Source organism: Alosa alosa, chromosome 10, assembly GCF_017589495.1.
Source record: "Alosa alosa isolate M-15738 ecotype Scorff River chromosome 10, AALO_Geno_1.1, whole genome shotgun sequence".
NCBI classification, from domain to species: Eukaryota; Metazoa; Chordata; class Actinopteri; order Clupeiformes; family Clupeidae; genus Alosa; species Alosa alosa.
In genome coordinates this window covers 7,362,432-7,378,906 of record NC_063198.1, presented here as the reverse complement: position 1 = coordinate 7,378,906, position 16,475 = coordinate 7,362,432, and the positions used below count along the sequence as shown (strand labels likewise).

General features: G+C 41.2%; 1 protein-coding gene and 1 long non-coding RNA gene across 3 annotated transcripts; both read right to left on the bottom strand.

Moving 5' to 3' along the window:
* Positions 1 to 6,701: 6,701 nt before the first annotated feature.
* Positions 6,702 to 10,095, bottom strand: zc3h10 (zinc finger CCCH-type containing 10). 2 transcript variants are annotated; one of them, XM_048254810.1, is made up of 3 exons: positions 9,900 to 10,095; positions 7,985 to 9,287; positions 6,702 to 7,811 (listed from the first exon to the last, which is right to left on the bottom strand). In XM_048254810.1, the coding sequence occupies exons 2-3, from the start codon at positions 9,149 to 9,151 to the stop codon at positions 7,305 to 7,307; spliced, it is 1,674 nt and encodes a 557-aa protein (XP_048110767.1). In that variant the 5' UTR covers positions 9,152 to 9,287; positions 9,900 to 10,095; the 3' UTR covers positions 6,702 to 7,304. The 2 variants fall into 2 exon arrangements, with proteins under 2 accessions (XP_048110767.1, XP_048110769.1); XM_048254812.1 differs by having other exon boundaries at positions 9,998 to 10,095.
* An 859-nt stretch (positions 10,096 to 10,954) lies between these two features.
* Positions 10,955 to 12,135, bottom strand: LOC125302155. The gene is made up of 4 exons (XR_007194859.1): positions 12,067 to 12,135; positions 11,939 to 11,965; positions 11,468 to 11,490; positions 10,955 to 11,305 (listed from the first exon to the last, which is right to left on the bottom strand). It is a non-coding gene; the product is annotated as an uncharacterized LOC125302155 (long non-coding RNA).
* Between the last annotated feature and the right edge of the window lie 4,340 nt (positions 12,136 to 16,475).

Sequence of the window (16,475 nt, the reverse complement as noted above, 5' to 3'; positions counted from 1 at the left end):
CCTGTCAAGGTTGCCATGGTCGTGGACACCTCAACAGGCACAGGCAAGGAGGCATTGGACAGGGGTGGGGGGGCTTAGTTGGTTGGTTGTCACTGGGATGGAGAGCTAGACTTCAGCTGCAGAAAAAGAAGCTTCCTCTGAACCTGCTGTGCGCCTTAGTCAAGTCAAGTCAAGTCAAGTTTATTTATATAGCACATTTCATACACAGAGGTCATTCAATGTGCTTTACATAAACAAAACCAAACAATAATAAGAAATAAAAGCATAGAAGGGCAATATAGTCAAAGAATAGTTAAAAGGTAAAGATCATAGTAAAAAGAAAACATAAAACACAAGTAAAATCATTTAAAAATAAAATAAAATCATTTAAAAATAAAGACTAATTAGTAAGCAAAAACAAAGGCAAAAGTAGTAAAAAAAAGTAATAAAAGACAAAGTAGAATAATTATGAAGGCAGATTCAGAATTTATAACTCGGCACAGTTAGCAGAAAGCATCTGAGAACAGTTTGGTCTTAAGTCTAGATCTAAAACTGGCTACAGTTGGGGCCTTTTTAATGTCATCCAAAAGTTGGTTCCACAGCTGAGCCGCATAGCAGCTAAAAGCTGCTTCACCATGTTTAGTTCTAACTGTAGGTTTTACTAGCAGGTTTTTCACCTGGGACCTGAGAAGACAAGAAGGTGTGTACTGCTGAAGCATGTCTGACAAGTATTTAGGTCCTGCTCCATTTACTGATTTATAAGCAATAGTGCTTTAAAGTCAATTCTGTGACTTACTGGAAGCCAGTGCAAGGACTTAAGAATTGGAGTAATGTGGTCAGTTCTTTTAGTTTTTGTTAGAGTCCTAGCTGCTGCATTTTGTATCACCTGAAGCTGTTTAATAGTCTTTTTAGGAAGGCCTGTGAACAGTCCATTGCAGTAATCAACCCTGCTGGAGATAAATGCATGAATGAGTTTTTCTAAGTCATGTTTTGACATCAGCCCTCTGAGTTTGGCAATATTTTTGAGGTGGTAAAAAGCTGATTTAGTTATCGCTTTCATGTGGCTGTTGAAATTTAGATCACTGTCAATTAATACACCAAGATTTTTAACATCCTTTGCCTTCAACCCTTTTGTGTCAAGGAGAGTGGCAACCCTAAGTCTTTCCTCATTTTTACCAAATTTAATTACTTCAGTTTTTTCTTTGTTCAGCTGAAGAAAATTTTGAGACATCCAGGTCTTGATTTGTGCTATACACTGACACATAGATTCAAGAGGACCATAGTCGTTTGGTGATAGAGCTAAGTAAATTTGTGTGTCATCTGCATAGCTATGATATGAAATCAAATTATTTTGAATGATTTGTCCAAGTGGGAGCATATAGAGGTTGAATAATAGTGGCCCCAAGATCGACCCCACAGGTCAAGGACGTTGGTGTTGAGGTACAGTTTCCGATGGCAACAAAGAAGCTCCTTTCTTGTAGATATGATTTTAGCCAGCTGATAACTATGCCTGTAAATCCAACCCAGTGTTCTAGTCTGTGTAGTAAAATATTGTGATCAACAGTGTCAAATGCTGCACTAAGGTCCAGTAGCACTAGGACTGATGTTTTACCTGAATCTGTGTTGAGGCGTATGTCATTGGAAACTTAAATGAGAGCTGTTTCAGTGCTGACCAGACTGAAAGTAATCAAAATACCGATTTGATGTTAGGAAGGTGGTCAATTGATTAAAGACTACTTTTTCAATAATTTTGCCAATAAAAGGTAGATTGGATATGGGCCTGTAATTGTTTAGCATGGAGGCATCCAGGTTATTCTTCTTGAGAAGTGGCTTTACAACAGCTGTTTTCAGTGACTTAGGAAAAGTGCCAGACAGCAGTGATACATTTACAATTTGAAGAACATCCGCCGCTATGAGGTGAAAAACAGTTTTGAAGAAATTGGTAGGCAGTGTCTAAGACACATGTGGAAGAGCTGAGATTCTGTACCGTTTTTTCAAGTGTTTCGTAGTCTATCAAGCTGAACTCTGACATCAAGTTTAGTTTCCCTCTGTTTGTTGCTGGAAGTTCAGGTTGTTGAATTTGTAATTGAGCAGATATGTTGAGTCTGATTTTGTAAATTTTACCTTTAAAAAAAAAAAGATGAAAACTCATTACATTTATTAGTTGAGAGAAGTTCGAAGCTAATTGTGAGGGGGGGATTTGTTAACTTATCAACAGTTGAAAATAGAATACTGAGTGTTATTTGAACTTCTATTGATAATGATAGAAAAGAAAGACTGCCTTGCTTTGCATATTTCAGAGTTATATGTGCGGAGCATCTCTTTATGGATTTCATAGTGGATCTGAAGTTTGTATTTACGCCATTTTCTTTCAGTCTTCCTACACTCTCTTTTTAGAAGTTTAACTGCTGGATTTTGCTCCATGGTGCTTTCTGTTTGTCCTTAACTTTCTTGAATTGTAATGGAGCAATGTCATCCATAATGTTTGCCATTTTTGCATTAAAGTGATCAAATAAGTCTTCAGAGTCTGACAGTTGACTTGACTTTAGTGAAAGTGCTTGCTCAAAGAGAGCACTTGTCTGATCATTTATGATTCTCCTTTTTTTACCATCATAGCCTTATGCAAGCATTGCTTGCCCTGGATGGCCTCAATGGAGGGGAGTGAGGAATGCGTTGGGCAGTTTTCACCACCCTCTGCAGTGCTTTTCGGTTGTGGGCAGAGCAGTTGCCATACCAAACTGTGACACAGTTGGTAAGGATACACTTGATGGTGCAGGGGTAGAAGTTCACCAGGGTCTGAGGAGGCTGGTGGACCTTCTTTAGCCTCCTCAGATAGAAGAGATGCTGGTAAGCCTTCTTGATCAGGGTAGAGGTGTTGAGGGTCAAAGAGAGGTCCAAGAGATGTGGACACCCAGAAATCTGAAGCTGTCCACTTCAGTCCCATTGATGAGAATGGGTGTGTGTGCTAGCTTTAGACTTCCTGAAGTCCACAATGAGCTCGTTAGTCTTCAATAATTCTGTTAACAGCAAGCCTAATGCTGCCCACAACAGCTAAGTCTGCCTTCATCATGAATTGTGAATAGTTTCAGAAACGGCATCCTCTGAACAATCTACAGAGATTAGCTCAGTGCAATTAACACACACATTGGATAGCATCTTAATAGATGGCATGGCTGTTGTGCAGGAGGTGGTTGTCAGGAAAAGTGACATAAACTGTTGTCAAGATCTGGCAGAATGCTTCTTTGAAAATGTTGAAAGTAAGGCACGAGGCTACAATGACATATACTTATTATTTAACAACTATACCATCACAAACTCCATGAAAGACAGGACGAGACAGCTCCATACAATGGGAAAAGCACATGATAAGGGATACAAAATACAAGACTCTACACCAATCAAAGACTTTAAAGCTTTCCTGGGATCGAAGGAAACCAAAGCCAACCTCATCCTCTACCTTGGTCATAAAGCTGTTGAACTATGTAAACGGCCAGTCACAGTTCACACACACAAAGGTGGCAGTAGCAGTAAGTCATTTTGGCAAAACCCCATATATCTACATGTCACACCGATGTCTTGGTGCTTGCCCTTCGCAGGGTACCAGACATCAACAAAGACAGTCTCATTATTATGTGCACTGGAGAACGTCGACAAAAGATACAGCCTAGAAATCTTGACGCACCCTAGCGGCAGCAAATGTAATTTGCAGTCAGGGTAGTCTAGCAACTCTCCGTTGGCTTGTGAGGTGGAAAAACCAAACTTTGCTCAGGGCAATCACATCGTGTATAGAGTCGGTGGACCTATTGGGTATTCTATTGTATCCTATCCTATCAGGAAATCGAAAGTCAACCGTTTATCCCGTGGGAAAGGAAAGGTTTCTGTTTCAAGTTAATCAAGTCATGATGGTGTCATTAACACACTTTGTAGGCTTGTAGGTCCACATCCATCTTCAGACGTGTTAGCTGGATGTGAGAAATTTGTGTGTCAGCTCCTCAAAACATGGTTTTCAAACAGCTAAAGCCCTTCGGTGGAACATGTTTAAAACTCTAAAACCCAACCAGGGAGTGGAAAAGCTCGGGAAAATCTCATCCCTATGATTGCCCTACCATCGCCTATATCTGTCCCCATGCTCAGATTCCTGCCCGCGCAGCCTAGCGACCCACTATTTGCCCGATGACAACTCCTAATTCTGTGGACAATTCATCCCCTACACTGGACTATTTGAACTTAACACTAAATAGGATTCATGCATTATCATACTGGTTATGTAACCATCCAACCACTTTGTAACATATACCTCAGGCTCTAAATACCATGATCTATTCTCTGTAGATAGACCTTACTGTCCTGTAACTGACCCCAGGCAGATGGGTCAGGCCCTTGAGTCGTGGATCTGCTTGAGGTTTCATCCTATATGTTTCTCCCATTCTTGGGAGTTATTCCTAGCCCCTGTTACTCATGGGCTCTGTCTGAATGTTTAACACTGTAAAGAGTGCACACAGGCAAGCAAATGTTTGGGCACAAGATACAGTGCCTGCTCCAAAGGTTCTTGACTCACTATCACTGGGATGGAGACAAATTGTTGATGGGCAATGGGCTCCTGTTCTGTCAAAACTTCCACCAGCACCAGAGGCTGTTGTGGAACTTATGAAGTGTTGTTGTCTTGCCAGCCAATGCAGTATAAGGTGTTCTTGCAAGAGTAACAACTTACCATTTACGCAACTTTGCAGGTGTGAAGCCTCTGAGGAGATGTACACCAATATTAAAGGAGAATTCCGGTGTGATATTGACCTAAAGTGTATTGAAACATGATACAGAGTGTGAACGTATGTCTCATAGCCCATCTCGGCTTGTCCCCTGCACTCCAAAATCTGGCGCTAGTTAGCCGATGCTACCAACAGCTTTTTCAATAGTGGTGCTTCGGCATCGGGCTAGCCCTGCAAATAAATCACTGTTTTACACCCATTTACGAGGCTCAATGTATCTCCACACTTCATTGGTAAACTTCCGAGGGCCCTGACATTTAAAACGAGACATTGAGAACTTTGAAAAAGCACTGGTAGTTTACTTACAAGACGATTTATACAGACAGCATCTTCACAAAGTTTAGCGTTTGCAGCCATCTTGAATTTAGAGCAACGAGTAAGAATGAACAGGTATGATAAGGGATCAGATTCCAAAAATAATTCAGTGGAAATGCATGGATTCCAGTTTCTTCCAGTAGCAGCAACTGGAATCCAGTATATACTTGAGTGACAATGACAATGTTTTGTTGAACTCTTCAATAATGAAACAAGATGCAGATTTTTTTTTCTCTTTTTTCCATTTTTTGGCAAATAATGCAATACATCTTTTGAAAATAGTCTGTATCTCACTTGTCTACCTGGAAACAGGTTGTTTTGTATTCAATGGGGTCCTAGCAAGTAAAAAAAAAAACAGTTGCAAAAATCTATATGAATCGTTCCTAAAATAACACAATTCCCCATACTACATTGTGTGATGTTATAATGCATGTTTTCCCCTACATGGGGGGCGGTAACCTTTCCGAACCTAACCGTCTGTATCTCCACCATCCCGAAATATACATTTAGATGACGAGGCGCAAGGTTCACGGAGGTGAACGGCTGGACAAACGCGAAATGACAAAGGTGTTAACTAAATAATTTAGTAGACCTAAGGTGTGGTTAAAACTATGAAAACCAGTAGGCCTAACGTTAGGCTGTCTGTCACAGCTTCAAGCACAGAAGCTTGCACGCGCAGAAATTAAAATTCAATATCAGCATCACGAGATTGCTATCATTATCGGAAACTCCTGACAGGTCAAACTGGACGCGAATCCGATGCAAAGCCAAAACGAGAAAAAAAAACAACTTCATAAATGATGTCTTTTTAAATCAATTTGTTGACCTTTACCGTTTCATGGCTTCCGCTGAGAAACTAGTTCGCCACACACACTGAACCAAAAATTGCGCCTTTTTCAGAACGTCTACTTTCTCTTTCAATGAAATCCACTAGTGAACGGACTAGGCTACTTGCGGCGTGATATTCTGAAAGATGTGAAGTACAAAACCCGTAGTCAGCGGCCTAGGGTCTGTGTTCCAACATAGATGTACATTGCTCAAACTCTACTTTGTCTGCAGGGATGTAGTGGTAAAATAAGACATGGGTAATCTATGAATTCTGTGATCACGGTGAGGTGTACTGCCATGCAGTATCGGATTTTTTAAAAAAGGCATTCAGAACATGATGGTGGAAGTTATTGTCCAATTGTTTATAACAATACCAGTGGTATTAAATGGTTCTTAGAGTGTTGAGTGTACAGTACATATAGTGATGGATGTGGATACAGTGTATTTTTTTTTTTAATGTTAAAAGTTGCAATTGGTGAATAAACTCTTTTGACGGGTGGATAAACTCTAATAAGCGGTGGATAAACTGTTTATTGGCATTTAGCCTCCACTACATGCCTGTTTGTCTGGTATAATCATATTAGATCCAGTCTTATACAGATTTACAAAACGTTTTAGGTAACCGAATGAGATTAATATAGTACCTGTTTTCGATGATTAAATGCAGATCCACTCTGGGCCAGACACCAAGTAATCTGTTCCCGAAATTCTTGGAGAGGTTCCTAAAGGTGTTGAAATTGATCTACAATTGGAATGCTTTGCGTGAATTCACATTGTTAGGAGCTTCCTGAAGGCATACACATATAATTATTGTACTGTAAGAGGAGAGGGTTTTAATGTCTTCTGGCACAGCCAAAACAATATCATAAAAAGTGCTGGACGCCATGTTTGTGACTGTTCATTTTATGCAAAATACCAAACAAACTCACAGCCAGCCAGAAAAGAGTCAATAACAAATGTGAAACTCAAGCTCCTGGTAGCATAAAGTCTGTTTGCTTATTATTACTAATGTTGTCCAAGGCAATGTGTTTGTATTAACAAAGATTCTTGTTAAATACTTTTTTGACATTTGCCAACATGTATTTCAATGCCAACGTTTCAGAAGTCCTTTTGGCATACACATATTCACACGTCAAGACATAAAAGGTGTTCACACCATTTTAGAAGCCATCGCCTATAAAGACAGATCAGGATGAACGTTCAGGTCCTCCAAATAGACAAGCCTTTGTTCTGCCATTGAACTGTCATATCAGAAATCGAGCCACTTTATACACAAGTTTTCAAAACGACTAGCATGATATGACAACAAAAGATAAAAGATAAAGTGTGATGTGGCTCGAGTGTGAGGGTTAATATATGGATATATGAAGGATCTAGGGCACCAGGTCATGGTCACATGGCAATAAGTCACGTGGCTCAATGTGGTATCGTGGTGATCCTCATACTCTGGCTCGCGATGGGATACGACACCATCGGAGTGGTAGCGTGACTCATAGTGATGCCTGGCAATGCCTGAGCCATTGACACGGCGACCGGTGCCACAGACACGGCCACTGGCGCCATGGAAACAGGTGGTGCCATCCCCTGAGCAATAGTCTGTGCCAGGGCCGCCGACAGCGGGGTGATGTCGGGGTTGAGGTGGGGTGCAGTGGGTGGGGCAGTGTTAGACGGAGGGGCTGTAGGAGCTCCAGTGGGAGCAACCAGGTCCTGCTGGGTGACGGGTCGAGGCTGCAGGCCAGCACTGCTTAGGGTGGTGTGCGTCTGGGCGATGCCGTGGTTGTAGGAGCTCACTGAGCCAACAGGGGGCGCCAGACTCTGCTCCGAGGGCGCCGGGGTTGACGAGAGAGTCATGACCTTGGCCTGGCTCCGGAACTGTGCATTCTGCTCCAGAAGGACCTCGTTGGTAGCGATAAGATTTGATACCTGCAGAAAATAAATGAAAAGAATGTCACTATCTGCCAGCTTAAATTGGTTCACATTCTTAAGGCACAACCATTGTTTGCATTCCTTACGCAAAAGATTTTTTTCCCTATCTACCCTCAAGTGGAGATAAGTTTGATACTATATTTCACAATAAGTTCACCCTATTTACCAACCTGTTTCTTCAACTCTTCAACTCTTCTCCGTAGGAGAGCATTCTCTTCTTCCAGAATCCTGTATTCCAGCGGGCGGACTGGGAGGGTGGCCTGCACCCCGAGCTCATAGTGTCCACCTCCGGCGCCATCGGCCAGCCGAAGCCCCTCCAGCCGTCGTCTCTTCAGCTGAAGCGTTGCGTGATCCATAGGAGTCTCCAGAGGCCCCGCCTCAAACAGGCCATTCTCAAACAAGGGGTCATACACAGACGCCCGTTCAAAGCGCCTTTGACCAGATGCCCCCATCGAGAGACACCCTCCTATGCCACCTCCTCCCACACCACCCCCTCCTCCTGGCATGCCCTGATCCCTGTAACCCCCGAGGTTGGAGTACCCCATTCCCATCATGTTGCCACCAGTGGCGCTAACCAGCCCCGACATTCCCCCACAGGCACCGCCTGTGCCTCCTACTCCCACCCCGCCGACATTTACCATTCCACTCACTCCGCCTGGACCCATGACGCCGCCGCCGCCAACGCCAACGCGCGTCGGTTCATATTCATAGTCCTTCCTGACGTGACGGAACTTACATTTGTTGCCACGCTGGCATTCACCCTTAAGGTAGTCCCTGCAGATGGGCACTTCCCCGCGACTCAATGGCAGGTCAGTCGGAGACAAGCCGAGCCCCGCAGCCACCTTGCCCCTGAGCCTGAGTGGGAGTTCCCCAGTCTTTTTATAGTAGTCCTCGTCCTCCTTAGAGCCATGGACGAACCTGCAATTTGAACGCACACATTCCTTGTTTTGGTGATCGTGGCAGAAAATGAACTCATTTTTTTGGACCCCCAAGTCAGGCACCTCGTTAAAGTCCGGGTGTCGGAAGCGACAACGTTTTCCTCTCTTGCAAACATTCCGCAGAAAATCTCTGCACACGCCATCAAGGCCGGCACCAGAGCCAAACCCCCCACCACTTCCTCCCCCACAGCCATTTCCATTACCCAAAGCGCCTCCTCCACCCATGGTTGAAGATCCAGAACTACCTCCCCCAACACCTCCTCCAATGCCCCCCCAGCCTTCTCCTGCTCCTCCCAAGCCTGCGCCTGCACCAGACTCTTCACCTATACTTGAGCCCACTCCTGTGCCACTGCCTCCTCCGCCACCACCTGCCAGGTAGGCGCTATCCCGGTCAGGCATGGCGCTTGGCCCAGCATGAGAGGAATGCAGTGGTCATGTGTGTGGGTAGGAGAATGAAGTTTGTCTCTGGAGTTTAGAAGATACGGTCTGCACAGGCTGAAGAGTAGCACTCTTTCGTTTTCTCCCCTCCAGGTATCTGTTAAAGAACCACATAAGGCAACAGCACATTCGCTTAAGGTCCTGCGGTCGGGATAGGTTGTAAACATAAGCATCATGAGTAGCCATATACCGTAGCGTTACCGTTACATCAGGCAAACTTCGAAATGGAGTTTCGACAGCTATTTTGTCATATCCATACGTTTGACACAACAGTAATGCAAAAACTGCGAGATGTAAAAGTTAACAGTAGAAAATAATATCAGACCAGTGCAAGAAGCAAAATTATCGTAGCCTTTCGCAAACTGAGCTATCGATAACTTACGTTAGCTCCAAGCTCACTTAAATGACATTTGCTAGTTTGTTTATAGCCTCTCCCCAAACATCATAACCAGGTGTGTGCATAACAGATACCCTAAAGCATTCACAATAAAATGGTTAAACGTATATGCCTCATGGAACTAATGGCAAAAGAAAGTATATGATCAATCTAGCTAGTGGTGTTAAAAAAATGTGGATAGCAACGTAGCTTAGCTAACTAGCTGTTTTGAGTCGCACTGTAACGTTAAGGATATGGGCCTACTAGCTCAAGACGAGCTATGCTAAATAGCTAGAAAAGAGATGTCTTATTAGACAATAAAAAACCTCTTACCAAAACACCCTTGCAATTGCATCAACCCAATTCACGTCCAGCTGCATTGTTAGCAGTTTATAGAGGATGGTTATCAATAACTTATTCCTAGAAGTTACCTTGCCACTTCATCTTGAGAACTCTATGATAGCAAGCTGTTAACCACGCGCTAGGTGATGCACTTCCGGACCAAAATCCATCAAAATAAAGGTCTCGTGTTAATTCCAGAGACACGTGAACCTGCTGAGACCATACAGCGCACATGGATATTTAAACTATGTAATAGTATGAACAGCAGTTGGCCGTTTTTTGTTGCCTTAAGACTAATAAACAATAATGAACTAATTAAGGCACGTATTCTTAACTGCACACACATTCATTTAAGGCTTTTAAATGTATTTAGCCAACAGGCGTCATAGTCCATTTATACTTCTGATATGAGTTGCACAAAACGCAGCAAATTAGTAATCAGCCGCCAGCTACATTGTATGCCATAATGACACTATAAACCCTGAATGCAGAGCTGAGTTTGACATGACAATTCGATGGGCCCCTCACCAATTTCAACTCAAAATTACCTTTAAATCAGCTTGACCATCCTGTCCTTAAGGAGTAAGCTCCATTTTGAAATATACAAAGCACCAATGTAATCGACCTTTGAGCCCCAGTCTTAAGTTATGATCAGCTAGGCCACAACTTAAAGCGTTAGGTAAATGCATCAAGGCACCCCAAAGCACTTTGTAACTAACTTCACTGCCACCAATGTGCAGAACCTGCTCAGTGATGCATGGCTACCATTACGCACCAGAACTCACCACACAGCAGCATGGTAGAGTGTGAAGGAATTAATGAGCCAATACACCTGGGAATGATTCAGGAGCTAGCTTTGAGTTGGTCAGGTTTGGAATTTAGCCAGGAAGGCAGGGAATCCTTACGAGACAAGTGCCATGGGATATTTAATGACCAGTCAGGACATCAGTTTAACACCTCATCCGAAGGACAGAAACCCTACCACCATATACCAACTACCCAAATATGTTAGGAGTGCATTAGTTCAGCAAGAGTCAACACATGAATTAAGTGTATAAACCAGAACTTTTATTGTGGTCTTTACAGGAGCGCACCAGCTGTGTTGGATAGATGTCATGAGTCCAAAGTAAGCCCCCAAATGAGAGAAATGTCCTGAATTCCCACAACCCTCCAGCTCCAAGTCCTGGCATGAGACTCCTGATGCAAACTGTAGAATGTCACTCAGCACATGGCATGGCGATGGTACTGGTGTTTGCCCTTCTTCCAGGTGCCCTTTGTGCCAAGGAAGTCCGCAGGAACTTGAGGACTGGAACAGCGGGGACAAGGGACTCACAGCTGCCGTGGATGGGCCAGTCTACTTAGACCTCTGCCTCATCTTTCTCCTTTTACGCTTCAGCCTGGTGATGGAAGAGCAAAGGAAGTTTAGACTACAGCAATACTGTATTTGTATTCAAGATTGCACATTCAGCAAAACAGGGCATTTGCACCCGGATTTGGAAATGTCTGCAAGAGCCCACAGAAACAGTAACAGGAGACCAGTTAAACAGGAGATGTGTTACCTGCGCATACGCTTCTTCCTCCACTGTGAAAGTAAAGACAATGATAAGAAACCAGACATGACATTCAAACATCTAACAAGTTAATTGCCTGCGATCATGAAGGTTACTACTGTAAACACATGGACTTAGTCAATTTGTGAGCCAGCATACCCACGTGTGGAAGTAAATACTGTTAGCTAGCATAGCAACATTTGCAGTGCTAGTTTGCCGCATATTGTCTAGCATGGTATTGATTCAAGTTAGCAACGTCTGCCCGTCGTTATCACCGCAAAGCATTATAACAAATTGGCCAACTAGAACACAACAGGCGTTCAATAATTACTAAATCGACAAGCTACAATTACTTTGCGTAAGCTACCTACAGTTTTAAACCATTTAACATTGCATTTCCTAACGATGCACGTAACGTTAGCTAGTCAACGTTAGCTTTCTTTACAAACTCCCCCAAGAATAAGATAGGATTTTTTTTACCTTCGCTCTCATCTTGTGGAGATGTGTCTGAAACGAAACAAGAGATTAAAACAATTAATGGATGACTTTGGTATGGTTGAGATTAAAGTGGATTCAGATATAGTTATCCGACGGCCAATTCTTCCTACCTCAGCGAGATGACACCAACTGCAAGAGGATGTGACGACGGAGAGGGCGGGAATTTATATGAAAATATTACGTCACACACACGTCTGGCAGACACTTGCAATTTATATGTTATCCCAGAGAATCCGTCATATTGCAAACAATATTAGACTAGTATTAGATTTATTAGATTACAGTGATATTATGACAATGGTTTCCTTCTATTTCTGGACTTATATAAAGCTTTTGACTCAGATGAACATGAATTCATATTGAAAGCCCTCATCAAACTTGGTTTTGGACACTATTTTTGTAAAACCATTAGAACCACAACAACAGTAGTAGCTCAATGAAATTGAAGTATGGCACATCTCAAAGGTTTTATGTAAGGCTGCCCTATCTCACCATATGTATTTTTAATAGCCTCTTAACTCCTAGCTCTTCATATTTCAAATAGTACAAGGAATCTCAGTTGCTGGTAGACAAATTATTAACTGGCTGACGACACCATTCTCTTTCTTAAGGATGCTTCCCAAGGCCTACTTAGGTATTAAAATTTCCAAAGATCAAAATACTAGATCTGCCTCAAATTTTAACCCGATTATTATTAAAACACAGAAAAAGCTAAACTCATGGTTACAAAGGGATTTGTCGATGAGAGGCCAAGTTCTTCTCTCGAAAGGTGATGGCATTAGACTCACTTACAGTGCTATTGCCTTGGCCGTTGACAATGATCTATTGTAAAAAATAGATAATATGTTATTCAACTTTATGGAAAAATAGCATACACTATAAAAAAAAAAACTGTTGTAATGAACCCTAACCACTGTGGGGGTATGCACTTCTTAGATTTCACAACACTTAACACATTTAAAGTGAACTGGATCAGACAATTCATGCAATAACCCAACATCCCTTTGGAACTTCATCCCCAATTACATCTTTTCCCAAGTTGGTGGCTTGGAATTTCTGTGTGACCTTAGTAAACTCCCAATTAAATTGTCAAACTTCCACAAACAGATGCTTCTGGCATGGTGTCTCATATCCAAACATAATTTCTCACCACACAAATGCTACATATGGAATAACAGGAATATTTTGTACAAAAATAAATCTTTATTTTTTAAGAATTGGTTTGATAACAACATTATTCTTGTTAGTCAGCTCTTTGACCCAAATGGTAGGCTATACGGATACCCTGAATTTTTAAGAAAATGGTATACCTGTAACTGCTAAGGAATATGCAATTGTGTTCGATGCAATTCCTACAGGAATCATAATGCTCTTAAAGGGTATAACTTACCCCCTACACACCTTGCTCATTTAACTGCCTTGTCCGACACTGTTGTGGGTGACTTATGTCTCTCTACAAGACATCATAACATAAATAGGATAATTAGAGCATTATTTCAAAAAGACATTGTTACTGTTCCCTATCCCTTTCCAGAATAGTGTTACAGAGAATATACCATGGAGAAAAGTTTGGTCATTGCCTTCAAGAATTTTGTTACTAACAAAATAAGAGAAGTTTCATTTAAACTAATTCACAAAATCTACCCTGTAAGATAATTTCTTAAAATATATAAACAAGATATTGAGACAACCTGTTCTTTCTGCAATATTTCTATGAGAGTGTACAGCATCTGTTTTGGAACTGTCCTCACACAGCTACGTTCTGGACTAATGTTCAAAGATTCATAGCATACTGGTTTTCTTTCCGTTTCAAAGATGTCTTCTTTGGTATGTTTGATTATGAGAAAGAATATGAAAGGTACTTCATTATAAACCTATTATTCTTGCTTGCTAAGTTTCATATACATAAGTGCAAGTTCAGTGGTGGTAAACCTTATTTCCCTGCCTTCTTGATCGACTTGAACAATTATATGGACTATAAGACTTTTTACTCTATGACAAATGTCTGATTTTAACATTTATTTTTAATTTGTCTTCCTCTCATTTGGCCCTGCCTTTGTCTATGTTTGATGACATTCTGTATGCACCCCTGCTTGTATGTCTCTATGTCTATATTAATTATTGTTAATAAATATATTAATAAAAAAAAAGTAACCAAAGGAAAAAAAAAGTTATCCCAGAGAATCTGGTTATTGTGACTGGAAAAAAATAAATATATAAGCCTCTAAAACTGTTCCTAGGGAATTTCCCAAAATTCTTTTAGTAAATATAGAAATAATTGAGTGTTTCAATGAAATGTGCAGTTGTTTTGAGTAAACTGTCACATGACCAGAGCTGTTTACTTCCTGGTTGCATGTTTGGGAAATATTTGGCCTTAAATGGGTAAAAACACACACACACACACACACACAAACATATAAAAGGCTTATTATTTAACCCTTACAAGCCCGACCGTTCTAATTTCGTTAAAATTTTAACGATGACCAATCATCTAATATCTCAGCTGTCCAATGACTGATTTTATTTCTGAAATCTTCCCCGTAATGCTGACAACATAAGCTTCAATTTGATATGATTGGTTAAGAGGTTTATGGCGCGAAATGTTTTGGATACTTGAAGATGAGTCGTGAAAAAAACTTTTCACTTCAGTCGTACATTTTAACATGGACCGCCAGATGCCACCTGCACTTCGTTGGAGTTTACCTCGACTGGAAACCACACAGCTGGATAAACTGAGGTAATATATATTTTACATCGTTTCTAGTTATGGTTAATCTTAATTTGTAGTCATAAAATCATGTTATTTGACAGTAATATGCTTTCTCATCAGCGTCAACATTATGGCATAGCGGGGGCTAAGTGCATCGTCATGTAACTTTAGCTAGCTGCATTACTCTGAACTGCTTGCAGTATTCTCGTTTGCTTTTTATATCAGTTATTTTCATTTGACAATTTCATTTAAAAACCTGTTAGTATATAACCTGTAAGTAAGTTTGTTTTCTAGTACCAATTTGCTTGTTAGGTAAGCATTATATTGGCAAGTCAGTATAGCATACCAAAGCTGAATAAATCAATGGGCGCCGCGTTTCTAAGTTGCGTTCTCTTACATGAAATAAGTTGAGCGATATTTTTACTCCTCTCAATATGTAGTTGTAGAAAACAAGATGTGAAATCACGGATTCTGTCAGAAATGTAGTGCTAATTAACGTATTGCCTCTGATCGGGTTGTTACCTCGCTAGGCAGTTTGTAGTGAACTGTTTTACCTTGCTTCTAAATGACAAACATCAGACGTGCTTGTCTCAACATTTTCTAAGATGGCATGACTTGATATTCTACTCTTCTCAATATGTAGTTTTATAGAAAACATGATGTGAAATCACATATTATGTCAGAAATGTCATTATTGCATTTAAGCAGTTAGTTACTAGGTGAAATGTAATCTGTCTTTATCTTAATGCCAGCCAGGCAATCAGATTTAGGGTAGCTAAACCCATGTGTAATAAAATGACTTTTCATACTTCTAAATATTTTTGAGTTACTCAAAATGCTTCAATAGTTTAGGCTACCTCTTCTTGTGTATGTATGTGCACACACGCACACATCTGTAGTTTTGTGATTTTTATTTTTTTAATTAATAAATGTATTACATTTGTATGATTTTACTGTTGTTTCAGATGGAGGATGACAAGACCTACACAGACCTCCTTGCAGGCCTGAAGAGGTGGCTGACTGCTGATGAGCTTGCGCCACAATGTTGAAGACCATGTGAGGATGGAGGAAGAAGGTATAGATTTAGGTGGCGCATGTGGGGGGTGTAGACTGCCACTAAAACACTGTGAAATAGACTTGTTATGTTGATTTTTATGTTGTTGTCCCAGGCATATGTGGTTTTACCAACCGAACGGGTGGGAGGTTGTGCTTAGTAGGCCGTTGTATGCAAACACACAGTGCAGGGGCATGGGATCTAAGAGACCCCAGAAGAGTTTCACAGTTTTCTGGGATTGATCATTGACATGGGACTTCACTTCCCCCTAATATCCATTGCTACTGGGGAACCAAGTCTCTGAAGGGATCAGGGAGCGTTGACCAAATGAGAGATACATATTGTGTACACTTTTTCTCCATTGACATTGCTGTTTCAGTAGTTTCTTATTATTTCAAGTTTGGCAATGCAGAATCTGGTGTTGAACCTAGGTTTGGTAGCTACAGCCAGAAAGATTTTGGCTGAAAATCTATCACAACAGCTGGCAGGCATTTCCGTCAAAATTTCAGCCTCGCCTTCAGCTGCTCCAACTACTACTCTGTCATCTTTTCATCAAGTACATATTCCTGTACAGCAGGAGCCAAAGAAAAATTGTTGGCTTTGTTATAAAAAACAATACATAATAACACTAAAGTAGCTTGTATGGCCTGGAGTTTAGCGGTAGGTGACTGCTTTTTGGTAAAACAAAATTGCTGTCAGATTTGGCATTCTACAGAAGGGGATGCGTTTCGTTATGAGTCATAGGTCCTCTGTGT